Source organism: Vicia villosa, unplaced genomic scaffold (genome assembly GCF_029867415.1).
Source record: "Vicia villosa cultivar HV-30 ecotype Madison, WI unplaced genomic scaffold, Vvil1.0 ctg.003805F_1_1, whole genome shotgun sequence".
NCBI classification, from domain to species: domain Eukaryota; kingdom Viridiplantae; phylum Streptophyta; class Magnoliopsida; order Fabales; family Fabaceae; genus Vicia; species Vicia villosa.
Genome location: NW_026706304.1, coordinates 1 through 18,303, shown reverse-complemented (window position 1 = coordinate 18,303; position 18,303 = coordinate 1). Strand labels below are relative to the sequence as shown.

General features: G+C 37.7%; 1 protein-coding gene across 1 annotated transcript; it reads right to left on the bottom strand.

The window, feature by feature from the left end:
• Window positions 1–311: 311 nt before the first annotated feature.
• On the bottom strand, window positions 312–1,322 carry LOC131641523 (uncharacterized). The gene is made up of 2 exons (XM_058911831.1): window positions 911–1,322; window positions 312–856 (listed from the first exon to the last, which is right to left on the bottom strand). Exons 1-2 carry the CDS (start codon window positions 1,320–1,322, stop codon window positions 312–314), a joined length of 957 nt encoding a protein of 318 aa, XP_058767814.1.
• Window positions 1,323–18,303: the final 16,981 nt, after the last annotated feature.

The window sequence follows — 18,303 nt, the reverse complement described above, 5'->3', positions numbered from 1 at the left end:
GATGCTGTTGCCGTCAGCAAAGCAACGGAACAGATTGAAACAGAGATTAAGATACTTAAGGAGGAATCCGACACCCTGGAGAACCGGGCCTCAGACCTTCAAATCTCATTGTGCAAATTTCAAAATTTTTATGGCCGTTTGTAATCTTGTCGAGACCATCTGCGTATGGCTTAGTTTTGATGTAATATTTTTTTATTATTTCTTTTGTAACTCTTCGACAATTGGTCTCCGGACCAACCTTTTAATGCCATATTTTCATTTTACTTACTGGTCTTTAATTTATTCAACCAGCTCTATTTCTAATTTTTATCCTACGTTGTAGAAATAGTGAGCTCCTGAAGAGTAGGTTTGTGTTCCTTTAAGTATTTGCCATTTACCCTGATGATCCGTCGATTTGGAGCTAACTCTTCTAACTCGTAAGCGTTGTTGGTAAAGACTTGGATTACCTTAAACGGTCCTTCCCAGTTTGGTGACCATTTCCCTTGGAACCTATCGTTTCTGTCCATAGGCAATATTACTTTCCAAACCAAATAGTTAATAGCGAACACCTTATTTCTTACTTTCTTGTTGTAAGCTCTGGCTACTTTTTCTTTTCGTCTTCTGAACGAATCTAAATCCAACATTCTTTCTTCATCTAAACCGACGAGCTCATCTATCATCATGCTCCAATAGTCTTCGGATGGTATCTCATGTTGTTTTTGTATCCTTACTGATTGAACGTATACTTTGACTGGTAACACGGCGTCGTGTCCATATGTCAATCTAAATGGTGTAGTGCCAGTCGCCTCTTTGGGAGATGTTCGACATGCCCACAGGGCTTGACTAAAAGATTGATGCCATGTTTTTGGCTTTTTTCCTACATGCTTTTTTATCAGGCTGATTATTACCTTGTTGGCAGCTTCGAGTTAACCGTTTGCTTGGGCATAGTATGGTGTCGACGTTAACAATTTTATGCCAACCTCCTGGGCGAACTCCTGCATTTTCTTCCCAGTGAACACTGTTCCTTGGTCGATTGTGATAGTCTCCGGTATTCCAAATCGACATATAATGTGATCTTGTATGAAATCTATCACAGTTTCTTGATCGACGTTTCTCAAAGCTACCGCTTCGACCCACTTTGTAAAATAATTGATACCGACCAAAATATACCTCTGCTGTTTCGACGATGCTGGTTTTATTTCCCCAATTACGTCTAAAGCCCATCCTCTGAATGGCCAAGGTTTCACAATGGCATGCAATTCACTTGCAGGGACGTGCTGGATGCCCCCATGCATCTGGCACTCTTGACATCCTTTCGCAAACTCGATGCAATCTTTTGACATCGAGGGCCAATAAACCCCCGAGCACATTAGAGTCCACTTCATTTTATGTCCATCTTGACATCCTTTCGCAAACTCTATGCAATCTTTTAACATCGAGGGCCAATAAACCCCCGAGTGCAGCAGTTGGAGGCACATAACTTCTTGGTCTATTTTGAGACGCTTTCCTAGGGTCCCTCCTTTCCCATTGGGCTCTGCCTCGTTCCAACTGCAGCTTTTGGAAATTTTCTGCAGCAACTCTGTCAGTCAAAGCACTGCACCTGGGGCACAATCCCACTTGGGAATCCTGATTCTTGCATCGAAACAAGAAATCATGCAAATCCTCGTCTAGCCTGGGGTACACATCAGCAAGTCGAACTTGGGGAGTTGCACCGGTACTTTCTTCCAGCATGTCATTAGGTATCTCAGTCAGTTCCACCATGTTGATATCGACAGCGTCAGCAAACAAAGCCTCTTCTTGTTTGAGTGGGTCAGCGTCGATTTTCATCCTCCTGGCAGCAAATTTTAGTCGACCTTCTTGAAGTGACTTCTGGACCAGATCCCTGAAAAGAAAACATTGAGAAGTTGAATGCCTAAGATAATTATGATACTTTCAAAAACCTCTTTTTTGTCGCTGCTCTAATCGTGGTAATTTAGCATCCGGGTGTACTAAAATCTGACCATCTTTAACTAATACATCGAAAATTTCCTCGCATTTACTAATATCAAAAGTGTAAGTTTTAGCAGGGAATTTCGAATTATTATCAATAGAGACATTTTTCCTTTCGACGGAAACAACGATTTACATTCGTATGCTGGCTCTGGTTTCATTTCGGCCAGATCAATCTTCGCCTCCGTCGGTGAGATGTAGTCAGCTTTGTATATAGGGTTTGTATCATCGTAATCAACGTAGGCTACTTTTTCCTTCTTAGCTTTTGCCTTGGTATGCCTGACTTTTTCTAGTCGTAAACGTTCAAGGTGTCGAACCCTATCAGCTAACTGTGACATACTTTTGACAAAAGTTGGGTCTATTTTCTTCCTAATAGAATAATCTAAACCTCCTGCAGCCATCTGAACCAGTTCATGTTTGGGTACCTGCGTGAAACATTTTGCTTTAAGTGACATAAACCTATTTAGATAGTCGTCGATGGTCTCTACGAACCTCCTTTTGATGCTCGACAATTCGACCAGACTGATTTTCGAATGGCCCTCATAAAACTGCTCATGAAAAAGTTTTTCCAATTTTGGCCATGAGTCGACCGAGTTTGGGGGTAATATGGTGAACCAGGTTAACGCTGCCTTTGTAAGAGATGATGGGAAATGCTTAACTCTGAGACTTTCGTTATTCGCCATGTCTCCTGATTCAGTCAAATATCTGGCAATATGCTCGACTGTCGATTCTCAAGTTTCTCCTCCGAACTTGGTGTACTTAGGTATTTTCCAGCCCCTAGGATTCTCTGTCTGTACAATGTATTCAACTAACGGGGAAGAATATGTCGGCCTTTGTAGTGGAGTGTTCATTCTGTTTCTAGCCATAATCCTTTCGATCATTGTAGTAAGGTTATTCTCCATGGCCACCTCTTCATGCTGATATTGCTCAACAAATTGATCAGCATCCTGTTGTCGACCCAACATCATAACCTGTTGCTGTCTCCCTCGTATTCCACCTTGATTTGGTCGCTGTCGCACCCCAATTTTTGCCCCACACATTTCATTCATTTTTTGACTTGTAGAATTTTATTTTTCTACGTGCATTCATCGTTCAAACATTAACTTGCATTTCCCATCTTTACACATTTTTTTTATTCAAGTTACCATTTGTTTATTTTTTTTTTATTATTATCATTTTAAAAAGTATCAAAAAAATTAGGTTTTAATAATTTAGTTTAATTGCTGGTTCATTCATTAGTTTTATTATTATCTTCTTTCTTTTTTTTAATTATTTTAATTATAATTTTTATACAAATAGAATAGAAATAGAGTTTATTATTTTTTTTTGTGTGAGGCCCATTTATCTTTATTAAGCCCAAGATATTTTTTGTTTGAGAATCCATTTTTGGTGGTCCCACATTGCCATGTTCACGTTTTCTTTTTTCAAGCAAATGGTCCAAAGTTGCTGCACCTCTGCTGCCCAACCTGTGCATAACAGTCCAAAGTTGCTGTGACAATACATCCAAATCTTACACCAAAGTGTTCATAACACAACCTGCATCCATGAAGGTATAAAAAACAGTTCATCAAATTGGTACAAAGAGACTTAGCAAGCAAGGGTTTAATTCAAAATTTCCCCCCCAATTCCTCACCAGTTCACTTATAAAAGGACCTAACTTCTTCGTCAATGGGGGAGCCACGAACAAAAAAAGACTCGGCCCAGAAACCTTAAACACACATCCAACTTGAAACCTTCATTAAACCACTAAAACCTCATCTTCATCGCAATAACCTGCAGAAACTCGACCTCACAAATCTTCAAACAGATTCACTCATACGACCACACTCAGAAAACAAACCTAAACAACATTCATCATTCCCCTCCTCACCTTTTACACTCACATACCAATTCCTATAGCTCAGCTCTCACGCAGCAGATCCAAAACCTCACTGTAAATCTCCCCTTCAAGCAACACACTCCAACCAAATCAGTCCTCACGTCTACCTCTAAACCGTAGCATTCACCATCAACATTCTACCCTCACATCACTCAAAACCAACACAACAACCACACGCATCAACTCACACCCAGGCGAAGAAGCAGAAGAGGAATCGATTTCAACTCGGGACTCGTCATCTCCGAGAACACTCGGAGTCGGTACTCTTTATTTTCTCCATTTTTAATCAGTAGCCTTGTAATTTATTGTTGATTTGTTGGCTTTGTGGTATCAATCTATTTCACTTGATTACTTGCTGGTATTCATGTTCGGATTAGAAACTGAGAGAACAAAGAGAGTAGATGCTAGAATCTGAGAGATTAAGAGAGATGAGTGAGAACCATCGCGAGATAGAAGGAGAATTGAGAGGAAGGGCGCGCGTTTCCTTTTTCTCAGAAGAGAGAGCCATTTTGGCTCTTTAGGGTTCTTTTAACCCGCTTAATGTTTAGAAGGAGGATGGATCCTGGGTCAACCTGACCCGGCCCAGGTCCATCATTTATTTTTTTTAACCAACTATCTTGGGCCTCTACACCCCTCCGGTTTTAACACCCCCAGGCCCATGTTTGTTTTACTTATTTTCTTGTTTTCTCATAAAGTTTAGTTTGTTTTTGAAATTAAAAATAATTAAGTTTTAATATTAAAATTTCTTCTTGTGTCTTTATGAAATAAAATATAAAACCCCCCAAAAAATGTTTTAAATAGACTCTTATTATCTCTTTTATTATTAAAAACACCAAAAATATTAGATTAATCTCAATCCAAAAATCAATAAACCTTGGTCCAACGCCAAGTCGTCACAATAAATTTCTCGATTCAACGTCGAGTCTCTTCTTCACAAAAATCTCTTTAAACCATACCGAAAGATCGAGTGACAACAAGTGTACACCTCTTGAATACCTCGATTCTTTTGGATTAACACCTTTTTTTTTTCTTAATCAAATCAAAGCGATCAAGTGACAAGAAGTGAACACCTCTTGAATACCTTGATTTTTTGAATTAAAATACATTAATCAAATCAAAGTGATCAGGTGACAAGAAGTGAAAACCTCTTGAATACCTTGATCTTTTGAATTAAAATACATTAATTAAATCAAAGTGATCAAGTGACAAGAAGTGAACACCTCTTGAATACCTTGATCTTTTGAATTAAAGTATATTAATCAAATCAAAGTGATCAAGTGACAAGAAGTGAACACCTCTTGAATACCTTTGTAATACGGTGAACTGACTTTTTATCGAAATGTCGCGGTAAGCAAGAGTCGCCACCGACTTTTATTTTATCCAAATTATCAGAAAGGCTAAAAGTACAGGAAAAATCTTTTAAATAAAACTGAGTTCGGGGGTAATTTATGCAAAGGGAAGGTGTAAGGCACCCTTTGCATCCATGGTTATCCATGGGCTCTTAATTGCTTTGCTCTTTGAAAGAAATGTAGAAGAAGAGAATACGGACTTTAGCTCGTAAGTGAGCGTAGCCATATTGAAGGTTTATGAAAAAAAGTGTAGAAAAAGATTTTTTAGAGCAAGGCAATTAGGAGCAATTACCTGGTTAGATGAAAAATGTTCTTTAGCCTTTCAGGGTGAAAGAGTCTATCCACACCATAAGAGGGCGGGAAGCCTTTCGTTTGGATGTTAACGGGTCATCGAGTTATCGTTCGCCATAAGACTGTCCATGCCATAGAGGGGCAGGTAGTCTAAGGGAAGGATCAGAATATCCTTCTTCGTTAGGCAACCAGAGGATACCTCAGCACTTCGTAGGCAACTTCGAGGGGCGAGGTCATATTTGGCGAATCGAAGGCAGCATCATTAGGGACTTATGACCTTGAGAATGAATTGAGGGCAACATTGTTGAGGTATCCTCGTATTCGAGGGACAAGGCTATTCTGCAAAAAAACACAAGGAAACAGGCAACAGGCAACAAGAGGGGTACCATAAAAGGTGTGTGGGTGCAACAATCACGTGATTAATTCAACAATTATCTTATAATTAGTTATTCTAAGTTCAATTCAAGGTTACCACTCCCTAGGATTACTAACCACACAATAATATGGGGAAGGGGAAAAAGAAACCAGCGGACCAGCAGTGCAATAGGTTTGACATAAATAATAATTAAGACAGAAAATAAATGAGGTTAAGATTTAGGGTTACCGACTATTGAGCTTTGGCGGTTGGCTAACCCTGAAAAAGTGGGAAAAAGAGAAAACAAAAATAAAGGGGTGAGTGTATGAACAGTTCGTTTGCCAAATGACGTTAACCCTAATTTAATAAAAAAAGGAAAAAGGAAATTAAAATAAGTATGAAAAAGACTTAGCTTTGATCTGATATGGTTGGTAGTCGGAGGTAGCCTCGAGGTTAACCCTGGAAAATGGACAAAAATAGGCAAAATACGTGAGTGCAAAAGAGTCCATTGACTTTCGAGGTTTTAGCCCTAATAACAATTTTATAATGCAAATAAGGAATAAATAATAAAATAAAAGAAAATAGAGTCGGGACTTAGCTTCGTAAAAGGCGTGGCGTGTGATCGGGAGTCGTCGAATAATAACCCTGAAAAGAAAATACACAAAGAAATGTTTTTTCAGTGTATGGCAAATTCTCGCAAACCCTGATTCGGGCGTAAATTAAAAATAAAAATAAATGATCGATTTAATTAATTATTGGTTTTTCAACCTAATTAATTAAATCGATGAAAAAAAATAAAATATAGATTTTAGAATGTCAAAATATAACTTTAATTGATTATTCAAAATTAATTTATTAATTTAAAACAATTTAAACAATTTTTAAACTCTTTTAAAACAAATAAAAATTAAGTCGTATAATCGATAATCGAAAATAAAAATAAAATAAAGTTTAAGATAAAAAAAAAAGGTTTTGACAATTTTATAGAAAAAGGAAATTTTTTCATATAATATATATATATATATATATATATATATATATATATATATATATTAATAATAAATTAAATAAATAAGAGATTAAAATAATAAAATTAGAAATTAAAAAACTTAACTTTTGATCCTTTGTGACAGGCGAGGAGGGTGCAGGATGCACTTGCGTGTTCGCGTGCGTTGGATTGAGAGAGGAGGAGATCGTATGGCTGGATGGACGGAGGCTTACCATATCCACGTGAATCATGATGTACCGAATCCATCTGAGACAAAAGCAGAGCGCGCGCTTTTCTTTTGAAAACTGGCCAATAGCGCTGCGACACCTCATCATCTTCTTCGTGGGAAATATGAAGTGGGACTTTTTACAGCGCATATCACCAGTGTGCTATAAAAAGATCGGAGCTATTACAACTGCGAATAACGAATACGTGCAAATGGCTATAGAAATTTGGCGCGATGGTGCCATTGAGTTCGTATGACTCTCGCGCGTCCCCTATGGCCTTAATTTGGCCAACAAATACCTACAGCAGAAAGCCCTAAAACGGAAACAAAAACCCTAACAATGGTAGTTTCCTCAGATACGCATAGAAACGCGATTAAAGTTCCAGGAATGATCAACACACCATCACAAACATAAATAAGCAACTAGTTTTGAATATGGATGAATGAATTAACGTAATCGATTCAAGTTTAGATTTGAACAAACCTCGGCCTTTTGAACGTATATTCTCGTGGTTAGGGACCTGGTAATGATTGGCACAACTTCAGAGGATCCTTAGGAGCGGGTTTGAACCTTCAGAATTCTTTGAATTAAGCTGCTACCCCCAAAACAATTTTCAGAATTCTTTGAGTTTTCTTGGACTTGGTTAGGGTTCTTTGCAGCCAAATTTTCGTGAACATCTGCTTTAGGATTTGTTTGTGTACTTATAGAGGTTGTATTAGGGTGAATCAAAATAGAAAAATCTCATTCAATCAATTAGTTGGAAATTTGATTGAATATGATTTTTTAAAGTTTCTAAATATATCCAAATTGATCCAATCTCTTGCCAATCCTTATTCCACGAAATTGAATCAAATATATGTGTTAAATGATGATTAAAGGTGATTGAAATTGAGACAAAATCAAATCTTTTCACTCTCTTTCAAATATTGATTAAATATATGATTTTTTTAATGAAATAAAATTCAATAAAAATCAAATTTTAATCATATTTTCGTGGCTTTAAGATTGAAGGTCCTTGATGACATGGGGAACAAGATTGGGCCATAAAACTTGGGCTCCTTTTGCAAAAGAAATCAATTTGAGGCCTTTTACTTCACATTTTCCCTCTCAAATTTGTCCAACTTTGACAAGGCATATCTCCCTCAATTTTTGAGTTATGGAGGAGTTCTAGTACTTTTTAGAAACCTTGAAGAGTCCTCTAACCAATGTTTTAGGTCTCATGTCAAAATAATTTTCCATGCTCCTTGTGTGTCCTTTTGAAAAAAATGACTTTTTATTGAGTTTTGAAAAGGACCTATAATGTTTTGGGACATATCTCCCAAATGAAGCATTTTTAGACTTGGCATGTGAGAGACAAATTTGTGAAGAATTCAATTTCCTTCAAAATGAGCTTTGGATGGAAAATTTCTGATGTTCCATGTAGGAGTTATGGCTGGTCAAAGTTTAGTTGACTTTCTCCTATGAAAACCCTAATTTAGAAACTTTTGGAATTGTTGATTTTTGATCTTTCCTTGATGAACCATGATCAACTCTTGATCAAATGGTGAATGATACATTATAATAAGGATGTTGACAAAAAATCGGGAGTTTTGACTGTACTTTGACCACAGTTGACTTTTAGGTCAAATCAATCGACTGTTGACTTTCTGAGCAATTGAGTGATCAATCTTTTGAATTGAGCCCTGAACTTGGTCATGGAAGTAGTTTAGAATATCATAGACCATATGAGATGCCTTGGAGCTTTTGATCCATTGATTTTTCCTCAGAACATCAAAACTCTAGTTCCTTGATCCTTGTTTAGGAGGGCTGTCTTAGAGCCATGTGCTTTGACTTTGAATTTGAATAGGAGAAATAGTATGGGCAAATTTTGGGGTATGACAACCTTGATCCTTTGAATCAAAACAAATTAATTAACAAGGACAACAAGTGACAATGGGGCTCGTTCCTGTTGAATACCTTGGGTAAAGACGCGTTAGGTGAACACCTATGCTCAATCCTTTGCTAAACGTCCGCAAACATCCTCTTTTATTAACAAGGACAACAAGTGACAATGGGGCTCGCTCCTGTTGAATACCTTGGGTAAAGACGCGCTAGGTGAACACCTATGCTCAATCCTTTGCTAAACGTCCACAAATATCTCCTTACCAACTTGGATACCTTGGGTGAACAACGCGCTAGGTGCACACCTATGCTCAAAGGGTTCACTAAACATCCCTTAAAAAAAACAACAATCTCAATTTCATTCAAACTTTTCCTTATGGCCCTTTTTTGTTAAACCTCTTTTCATAAACTAATGCTAACGTACTTCCACATATGAAGATCAAATATCTTCCACTTGAATGCGATGATGGCCAAAATCTCGTCTTACTCTTGATTTAGTCATCCATTCTTGTAGTGATCCCATATCCATGTGCGCATAGTATTGTCTCCATTTGAAAGCGATCGAGTACCTCTCGCTAAAATCAACCAACAAACTTTCGTGGTTCTTTGCCCGAACTACGATTGCTCTGACTTTCCCATTGCACAAGGGAATACGTAGGCACAAGATACAAACGTCTTGGCGAGCATACTGATAAAAAATCATTTTCTTCACAATAATAAAAACCTTTTCTTTTATCTTTTTTCGATTAATAAGCTAAAGAACGCAAACATCACACTAACACTCAAATACGAAACTAACTAAATGGGTCCCATCGAGTACGATGGAGGTGAGGGGTGCTAATACCTTCCCCTTGCTTAACCGACTCCCGAACCCTAATTTGGTTGCGATAACCATCTTATCCATTTTCTTTTTATTTGTGGGTTTTATCGATATTTTCCCTTTCCTTTTGGAATAAATAAAATTTGGTGGCGACTCTGTTGTATTTTGAGCGCGTGAGCACGTCGAGTATTTTTTTACCGCTACAGAAAGTGGCGACTCTGCTGGGGACTATCCTAAGAGAGTCAACCCTAGTTTAGTTTGTTTTATGTTTGATTGTTTGCTTTTGTTTTTTTATTTTATGCTTATTCTTATATTCTGTATGTTTACTATTGTGTTGTTTATGTTTCTTTACTCTTGCTTTATCGCTTTTATTTTATTTCTGTATATACTCAATTGTGGGTATGGGAATGATATTTGAGTGAAGCTCTCAACCCGAGCTTTTGAAAAACAAGAGAAAAAACATAAGTTAGGAGGTGGTTGTGTAGTGTTAGTCCCCAAGGTGAACACCTTGAATGGCTAATACGAAAACCCCACTTGGAGGAGACTTATTCATGAGATTTGTCATAAGATGGTTAACCCATCGCATAACAGAAATCTGATTTTATCGTTAACTCCAAGGACCTTTAGAACCCGTTCCATCTATGGAAGTTATGTATCGATCCCCAAGGTGCACGCCTTGTATGATTGGTACGATAACCTCGCCTAGAGGTTGCGTATTCATGAAATTTGTCATAAGATGGTTCACCTCTCGCATGATGAAATTCTTATCATGCTCGGACGCCTCTAGGAACCATTATATCCAAAAACTTTAGAGCTAACCTTGTGAGGGGATTCTTGGGTAAAGAACTTAGAACTGTCCTAACTTAAGGAGCCTTCTTCGATAGGTTGTCATGTTACCATGTTTTGCATCCAACATTGCATATCATTTGCACCATGCATACATCCATGCTGTCAAAGTACCTCATTCCACCTGTCTCTTTCCTTCAATCGCAATCATTCGTCAAGCTGATTCCTTGACACATTGAAATAGAAACATGTATCCGAAGACAGTGGAAGAACTTCAACAAGACCAAAAGTTGTTGAGAGTGGAAGTTAGCCAGTTAAGGGAGCAAATGAGTCGGATTATGGGAATTCTTGAAGCCTTACTGAGAAACGAAAAAATCTCTCCACCAATCATTGCACCAGAAGTGCATGCTCCTATAGCCCAAAGGCCGTATCATCCAGTGGTTGCTCAAGTGGAAGCCTATGGCCCGTCTCCCAAGGATCTATCTCAACCATCCTTCTCAAAACTTCCTGATCAACAACCTTTGTCTATCCCTCGACAAAATCAAGGAAATCAGTGGCAAAGCAAGAATCTGAACAAAACACTAAGGAAGAAACAAAAGAGGCCTCGCCACTTTGATCCTATTCCTATGACTTATACTGAGTTGTATCCTGTGTTGGTTCAGAATTCGCTGGTAACTCCTAGGCCAACTCAACCAAGAATAGTGTTAGAACAAGAATTGTTCTGATCAATATTCTTAGTTTTGATGATAACAATGTATATGAATTTTGTATAAGACAATGTGGTACTCTAATCCTATGCATTTTCCATTTCAAGAAATATATGATGAGTATGCACAATTCAGCGCTAAGAAGCACTGACTCAGAAGGTTCAGTATGCAACATCAGAACATGCTCTCGCAAGACATCAGAAGATGGTCAAGCAGAATCAGAACATGGTCTATTGAAGCATCAGAAGAACTTGAGATCAGAAGCAGAAACACTGAAGTTCTTATGGTATCACGCTAGAAGCACTTCAAAGTCCGAAGACAAGAAGATGCTCTACACCAAGCTATTTGACTCTGATTAATTCAAACGTTGTATCTACAAAGATCATATCAGAAGCAAGTACAAGATGGCAGGCTACGCTGACTGACAAAAGGAACGCTAGAAGCTATTAAAGGCAAAGTCAGTTAAAGCAGGAAAAGCAAGGCTCGAGGTAGTTGACAAAAGAGTGAAACATTAAATGCAATGCTGTACGGATCACGCAACGCATTAAATGCTCCCAACAGTCATCTTCTCAAAACGCCTATAAATAGAAGTTCTGATGAGAAGCTGAATACAACACTTTCACGCAAAATACAGAAACGCTTTCAAATTCAAAAGCTCTCAAACTTCATTTTCAACCTCACTTCATTACTGTTGTAATATCTTATTGAGATTTAAGCTTAGAACTTAAGAGAAATATCACAGTTGTGATTATAGCTTATTAAGAAGCATTGTAAAACTCTTGTAAGAATTTGTTTACATTCATTTGTAAAGGAACTAGAGAAGATCAAGTTGTGATCGGATTCTCTAGAAGTCTTAGAATGTATATAAGCATTGATTTCCTAGAGTGATTAAGTTGTGATCAGAATACTCTAGAAGACTTAGAAGGTATCTAAGTGGAAAACCATTGTAATCAAGGTTGATTAGTGGATTAAATCCTCAGGTTAGGTAAATCACTCTAAGGGGGTGGACTGGAGTAGTTTCGTTAACAACGAACAAGGATAAAAATCATTGTGCAATTGTTTTTATCTTAAGAGTTTTAAAGCTACACTTATTCAAACCCCCCCTTTCTAAGTGTTTTTCAATCCTTCAATTGGCATCAGAGCGCCGGTTCTAAGGTGCAAGCACTTAACCGTGTTTAGAAAAGATTCAGGAAGAGAAAAACGCTAAGTCAATATGGCTGATGGTACTCCTACTCCTACTACATCTGGATCTACTGAGCAACATAATGGAAATGGAAACAATGGCTACACTAGACCACCAGTATTCGATGGTGAAAACTTTGAATATTGGAAAGATAGACTCGAAAGTTACTTTCTTGGTTTAGATGGTGACTAATGGGATCTTCTGGTGGATGGTTACAAACATCTAGTGAAAGCTAGAGGAGTAAAGCTGACAAGACAAGAAATGAGTGATGATCAAAAGAAAGAATTCAAAAATCATCACAAGTGTAGGACTATTCTGCTGAATGCTATTTCTCATGCTGAATATGAGAAGATATCAAACAGAGAATCTGCCTATGACATATATGAATCATTGAAAATGACTCATGAAGGAAATGCCCAAGTCAAGGAGACCAAGGCTCTTGCTTTAATCCAGAAATATGAAGCCTTCAAGATGGAGGATGATGAAAACATTGAAACAATGTTCTCAAGATTTCAAACTCTAACTGCTGGATTAAGAGTTCTTGACAAGGGATACACAAAGGCTGATCACGTCAAGAAGATCATCAGAAGCTTGCCAAAAAGATGGGGTCCTATGGTGACTGCATTCAAAATTGCCAAGAACCTGAATGATGTCTCTCTTGAAGAGTTGATCAGTGCTCTGAGGAGTCATGAAATTGAGCTAGATGCTAATGAACCTCAAAAGAAAGGTAAGTCTATTGTGTTAAAATCTAATTATAAAAATGTACTAACGCATTTCAGGCTGAAGAAGAAGATTCTGAAGAATCAGAATCAGAAGAAGAAGAAGATTCTAAAGAATCCGAATCAGAAGAAGAAGAAGATGAGCTGTCCATGATCTCCAGAAGGATAAACCAACTCTGGAAGAGCAAACAAAGGAAGTTCAAGAACTTCAGAATTTCTAAGAAGCCTGAAAGAGGAGAATCTTCTGGAAGCAGAAGATCTGACAAGAAGAATGTCACTTGCTTCGAGTGCAATGAGCCAGGTCACTACAAGAGTGAGTGTCCAAAGCTTCAGAAGGAGAAGCCCAAGAAGAAGTTTCATAAGAAGAAAGGTCTTATTGCAACTTGGGATGATTCAGATTCATCAGAATCAGACTATGAAGGCGAGCAGGCTAACATTGCGCTGATGGCTACTATGGATGATGAAGCAGAATCTACATCAGAATCAGAATCTGACTCTGAAGAGGTATTTTCTAATCTATCTAGAGAAGAGCTAGATTCCAGTTTAGCAGAAATTCTTGAAATCAAGGTTAAACTTAGTATCAAATACAAGAAGCTGAGAAAGCTCTTTGTATCTGAAACTGAGAAGCTTGTATTAGAAAATTCTGAACTTAAAGAAAAAGTTTTAAAACTATCCAAAGATGCCGAGTCATCTTCTGGTTCAGAAGAATCTATTCCAAGCTTGAACAATATTCTTAAACAATATGACTTGAGTTTCAGGAAATTCTTATCTAGAAGTATTGGTAAAAGTCATCTTGCTTTTATGATATATGCTGTTTCTGGAAACAAGAGAGTTGGCATTGGTTATGAGGGCGATACCCCATACAAACTTGAACTTGTACATGATATGAAAATCACATACAAGCCATTGTATGATCAGTTCAAGTATGGCCACTCCCATGATATCAGGCTTACCTCACATGCCAAAAGCTTTCATGTTACACACACTAAGAAGCATGTGACACAACCTAGAAAATATCATGTTGCTAAACCTAAGGATTATCATGCTGTACCTCCTGTTGTTTATCATGTGAAACCCAAGTTCAATCAGAACTTGAGGAGAACTAACAAGAAAGGACCCAAGAAGTTGTGGTACCTAAGGAGAAGATAATTTCTGTTGCAGATATCCTTGGCAGCAAAGAAGAAAAAGCAAAGCATGTCATGGTACCTGCACTCTGGGTGCTCGCGGCCCATGACGGGAAGAAGGTCTATGTTCCAAGACCTGGTGCTTAAGTCCGCTGGAGAAGTAAAGTTTGGAGGAGATCAGAAGGGCAAGATTATCGACTCTGGAACCATAAGTACTGGTAACTCTCCTTCCATATCTAATGTACTTCTTGTAGAAGGATTAGCTCATAACTTATTGTCCATAAGTCAATTAAGTGACAATGGTTATGACATAATCTTCAATCAAAAGTCTTGCAAGGTTGTAAGTCAGAAGGATGGCTCAATCCTATTTACAGGCAAGAGAAAGAACAACATTTACAAGATTGATCTTCAAGATCTTAAGAATCAGAAGGTAACTTGTCTTATGTCTGTTAGCGAAGAGCAATGGGTCTGGCACAGAAGATTAGGCCATGCTAGTTTGAGAAAGATTTCTCAGATTAACAAACTAAATCTGGTCAGAGGTCTCCCAAATCTGAAATATAAATCAGATGCTCTTTGCGAAGCATGTCAGAAGGGAAAGTTCTCCAAACCTGCATTCAAGTCTAAGAAAGTTGTTTCTTCCTCTAGGCCGCTAGAACTTCTGCATATTGATATGTTTGGCCCAGTCAAAACAACTTATGTCAGAGGGAAGAAATATGGATTAGTCATCGTAGATGATTATAGTCGCTGGACATGGGTAAAGTTCTCGAAACACAAGGATGAGTCTCATTCCGTGTTCTTTGACTTCTGCACTCAGATTCAATCTGAGAAAGAGTGTAAAATCATAAAGGTCAGAAGTGATCATGGTGGCGAATTTGAGAACAGATTCTTTGAGATTTATTTCAAAGAAAATGGTATTGCCCATGATTTCTTTTGCCCTAGAACTCCACAGCAAAACGGAGCTGTAGAGCGAAAGAATATGACTCTACAAGAAATGGCCAGAACCATGATCAACGAGACCAATATGGCTAAGCACTTCTGGGAAGAAGCAATAAATATTGCATGTTACATTCAGAATAGAATCTCTATAAGACCTATTCTTAATAAGACTCCTTATGAATTGTGGAAGAACAGAAAGCCCAACATTTCATATTTTCATCCTTTTGGATGTATTTGTTATATTCTGAACACTAAGGATCATCTGAGTAAGTTTGATTCTAAGGCACAAAAGTGTTTCCTTCTTGGATATTCTGAACGCTCTAAAGGCTACAGAGTATACAATACTGAAACATTGATTGTTGAAGAATCAATCAATATCAGATTTGATGATAAGCTTGGTCTTGAAAAGCCAAAGCAGTTTGAGAATTTTGCAGATATTGAAGTCTGTGACTCAGAAGCTGGAGAACCCTGAGGCAAGGCGTCAGAAGATCAAGTTGCTTCCTCTTTAGAGAATCTCTGAATTTCTGAAGAACCAACTATCAGAAGATCTTCCAGACTCACCTCTGCTCACTCAGAAGATGTCATTCTTGGAAAGAAAGAAGATCCTATCAGAACAAGAGCATTCCTTAAGAACAATGCAGAAGGTCAATTAGGTCTTGTTTCTCTGATCGAGCCAACTTCTGTTGATTAAGCTCTAGAAGATGCAAACTGGATAATTGCCATGCAAGAAGTTTACAAGGAATGGTGTATGGGATCTTGTTCCTTGACCAAAAGATTCAACATCATTGGAACCAAGTGGGTCTTCAGAAACAAGTTAAGCGAAAAAGGAGAAGTTGTAAGAAACAAAGCCAGACTGGTTGCTCAGGACTATAGTCAGCAAGAAAGGATTGACTATACAGAAACCTTTGCACCAGTGGCCAGGTTAGAATCTATTCGCTTATTGATTTCTTTTGCCACTCAACATAACATCACTCTATATCAGATGGATGTTAAGAGTGCCTTCTTAAATGGATATATAGAAGAAGAAGTATATGTCCACCAACCTCCTGGTTTTGAAGACTCTAAGTCTCCAGAACATGTTTTCAAATTAAAGAAATCATTGTATGGATTGAAGCAAGCTCCTAGAGCTTGGTATGAAAGATTAAGTTCTTTCCTTCTAAACAATGGTTTCACTAGAGGACAAGTGGATACTACTCTCTTCTGTAAAACCTTTAAGAAAGATATTTTAATTTGTCAAATTTATGTTGATGATATTATCTTTGGAACCTCTAATGCTACACTTGGAAAGGAGTTTGCTAAGTCTATGCAGGCTGAGTTCGAGACGAGCATGATGGGAGAACTCAAGTACTTTCTTGGGATTCAAATCAATCAAACTTCTGATGGAACATATGTTCATCAAACGAAGTATGTGAAAGAACTTCTGAAGAAGTTTAATCTTTCTGAAAGCAAAGAAGCCAAAACTCCTATGCATCCAATGTGTGTCCTAGGTAAGGATGAGGTATGTAAGAAGGTAGATCAGAAGCTCTACAGAGGTATGATTGGATCTCTTTTATATCTTACTGCTTCTAGACGTGATATTTTATTCAGTGTTTGTCTGTGTGCAAGATTCTAATCAGATCCTAGAGAATCTCACTTAACAACTGTTAAGAGAATTCTGAGGTATCTGAAAGGTACTACTAATGTTGGTTTAGTCTACAGAAGATCTAAAGAGTACAATTTAGGAGGATACTGTGATGCTGACAACGCTGGAGATAGAATTGAAAGAAAGAGTACTTCTGGAAGTTGTCAATTTCTTGGAAGTCATCTGATCTCTTGGTACAGCAAAAAGCAAGCTACCATTGCCCTCTCAACAACAGAAGCATAATATGTTGCTGCTGCTGGTTGTGGCACACAGATGCTCTGGATGAAGAGTCAGCTAGAAGATTATCAGATTTATGAGAGTAACATTCCTATCTTCTGTGATAATACTTCTACTATATGTTTATCTAAGAATCCTATCTTACATTCCAAAGCTAAACATATTGAGATCAAACATCATTTCATTAGGGACTATGTTCAGAAGGGTGTTCTATCTTTGAACTTTGTTGATACAGACCATCAATGGGCTGATATCTTTACAAAACCCCTTGCTGAAGATAGGTTTAAGTTCATTCTGAAGAATATCAGTATGGACTTATGCCCAGAATGAGAAGATGAGAAGTTCTGACGTATGGATTAGTTCTGAAATGATTTTGTTTTATCTTCTTATAAGAAGTTCTGATGTTGATCAATTAGAAGTTCTGATTCTGTTATTTCTAATGTTTCATTATCTAAGTTGATTGAGAATCTCTTTTAAAGCAAAACAGCTGTCACCAGCTTTCCAGATGTTGAACATGTGTTCACTCTATTGGGACAAGCACACGTACAGTTGAGGAGACGCCGCCCTAGGTAACTGTGCAAATCATTTCAAATATTACGTTATCTCTCCTAACGTCATTTCTCATTAAATGCATTTGAATCTATGTTTTTCTGTAATGATATTCATTCAAGCGCGTATTGCATTTCATTTCAAATCCGTCTCTATATAAACTCATCTCCATAACAATTCATCTCTTTACATTCTCTTTCTTCATTCATTGTCTCTTTCGTTCATCTCTCCTTCTCATTGTTGCATAAACCCTAGTTTCTAAACCGAATCTCAGAGTGAATTCATGCTTTCATCCTCAAGTACTCAACAAAAAATGTCTTCAGCACATCTTGTTCAACACAAATATGGTTATCATCCCCTGAAGACCTGTTCTATTCCAAATGAGGAACTGGAAGTTCTTTGCGAAACTATGGTGGATTTTGACAATCTGTTGGAACATGATTTCAAAACCAACGCTGCAATGCTAGTACAAGGGTGGTCAAACTACTTTGAAAGATTGGTTGGACCAGTTTATCCCCTCTTGGTGATGGATTTCTGGACTCATGCAACAGTTACTCCAACTGCTATCATCTCCTTCTTATTAGGGCATGAAGTTGTTGTGATTGAGAAGATGATAAGGAAGCATTACAGTATTGATGACTCTGGAGGAATCACAGGTGCTCTTCCTGGTAGAGTTGATTGGG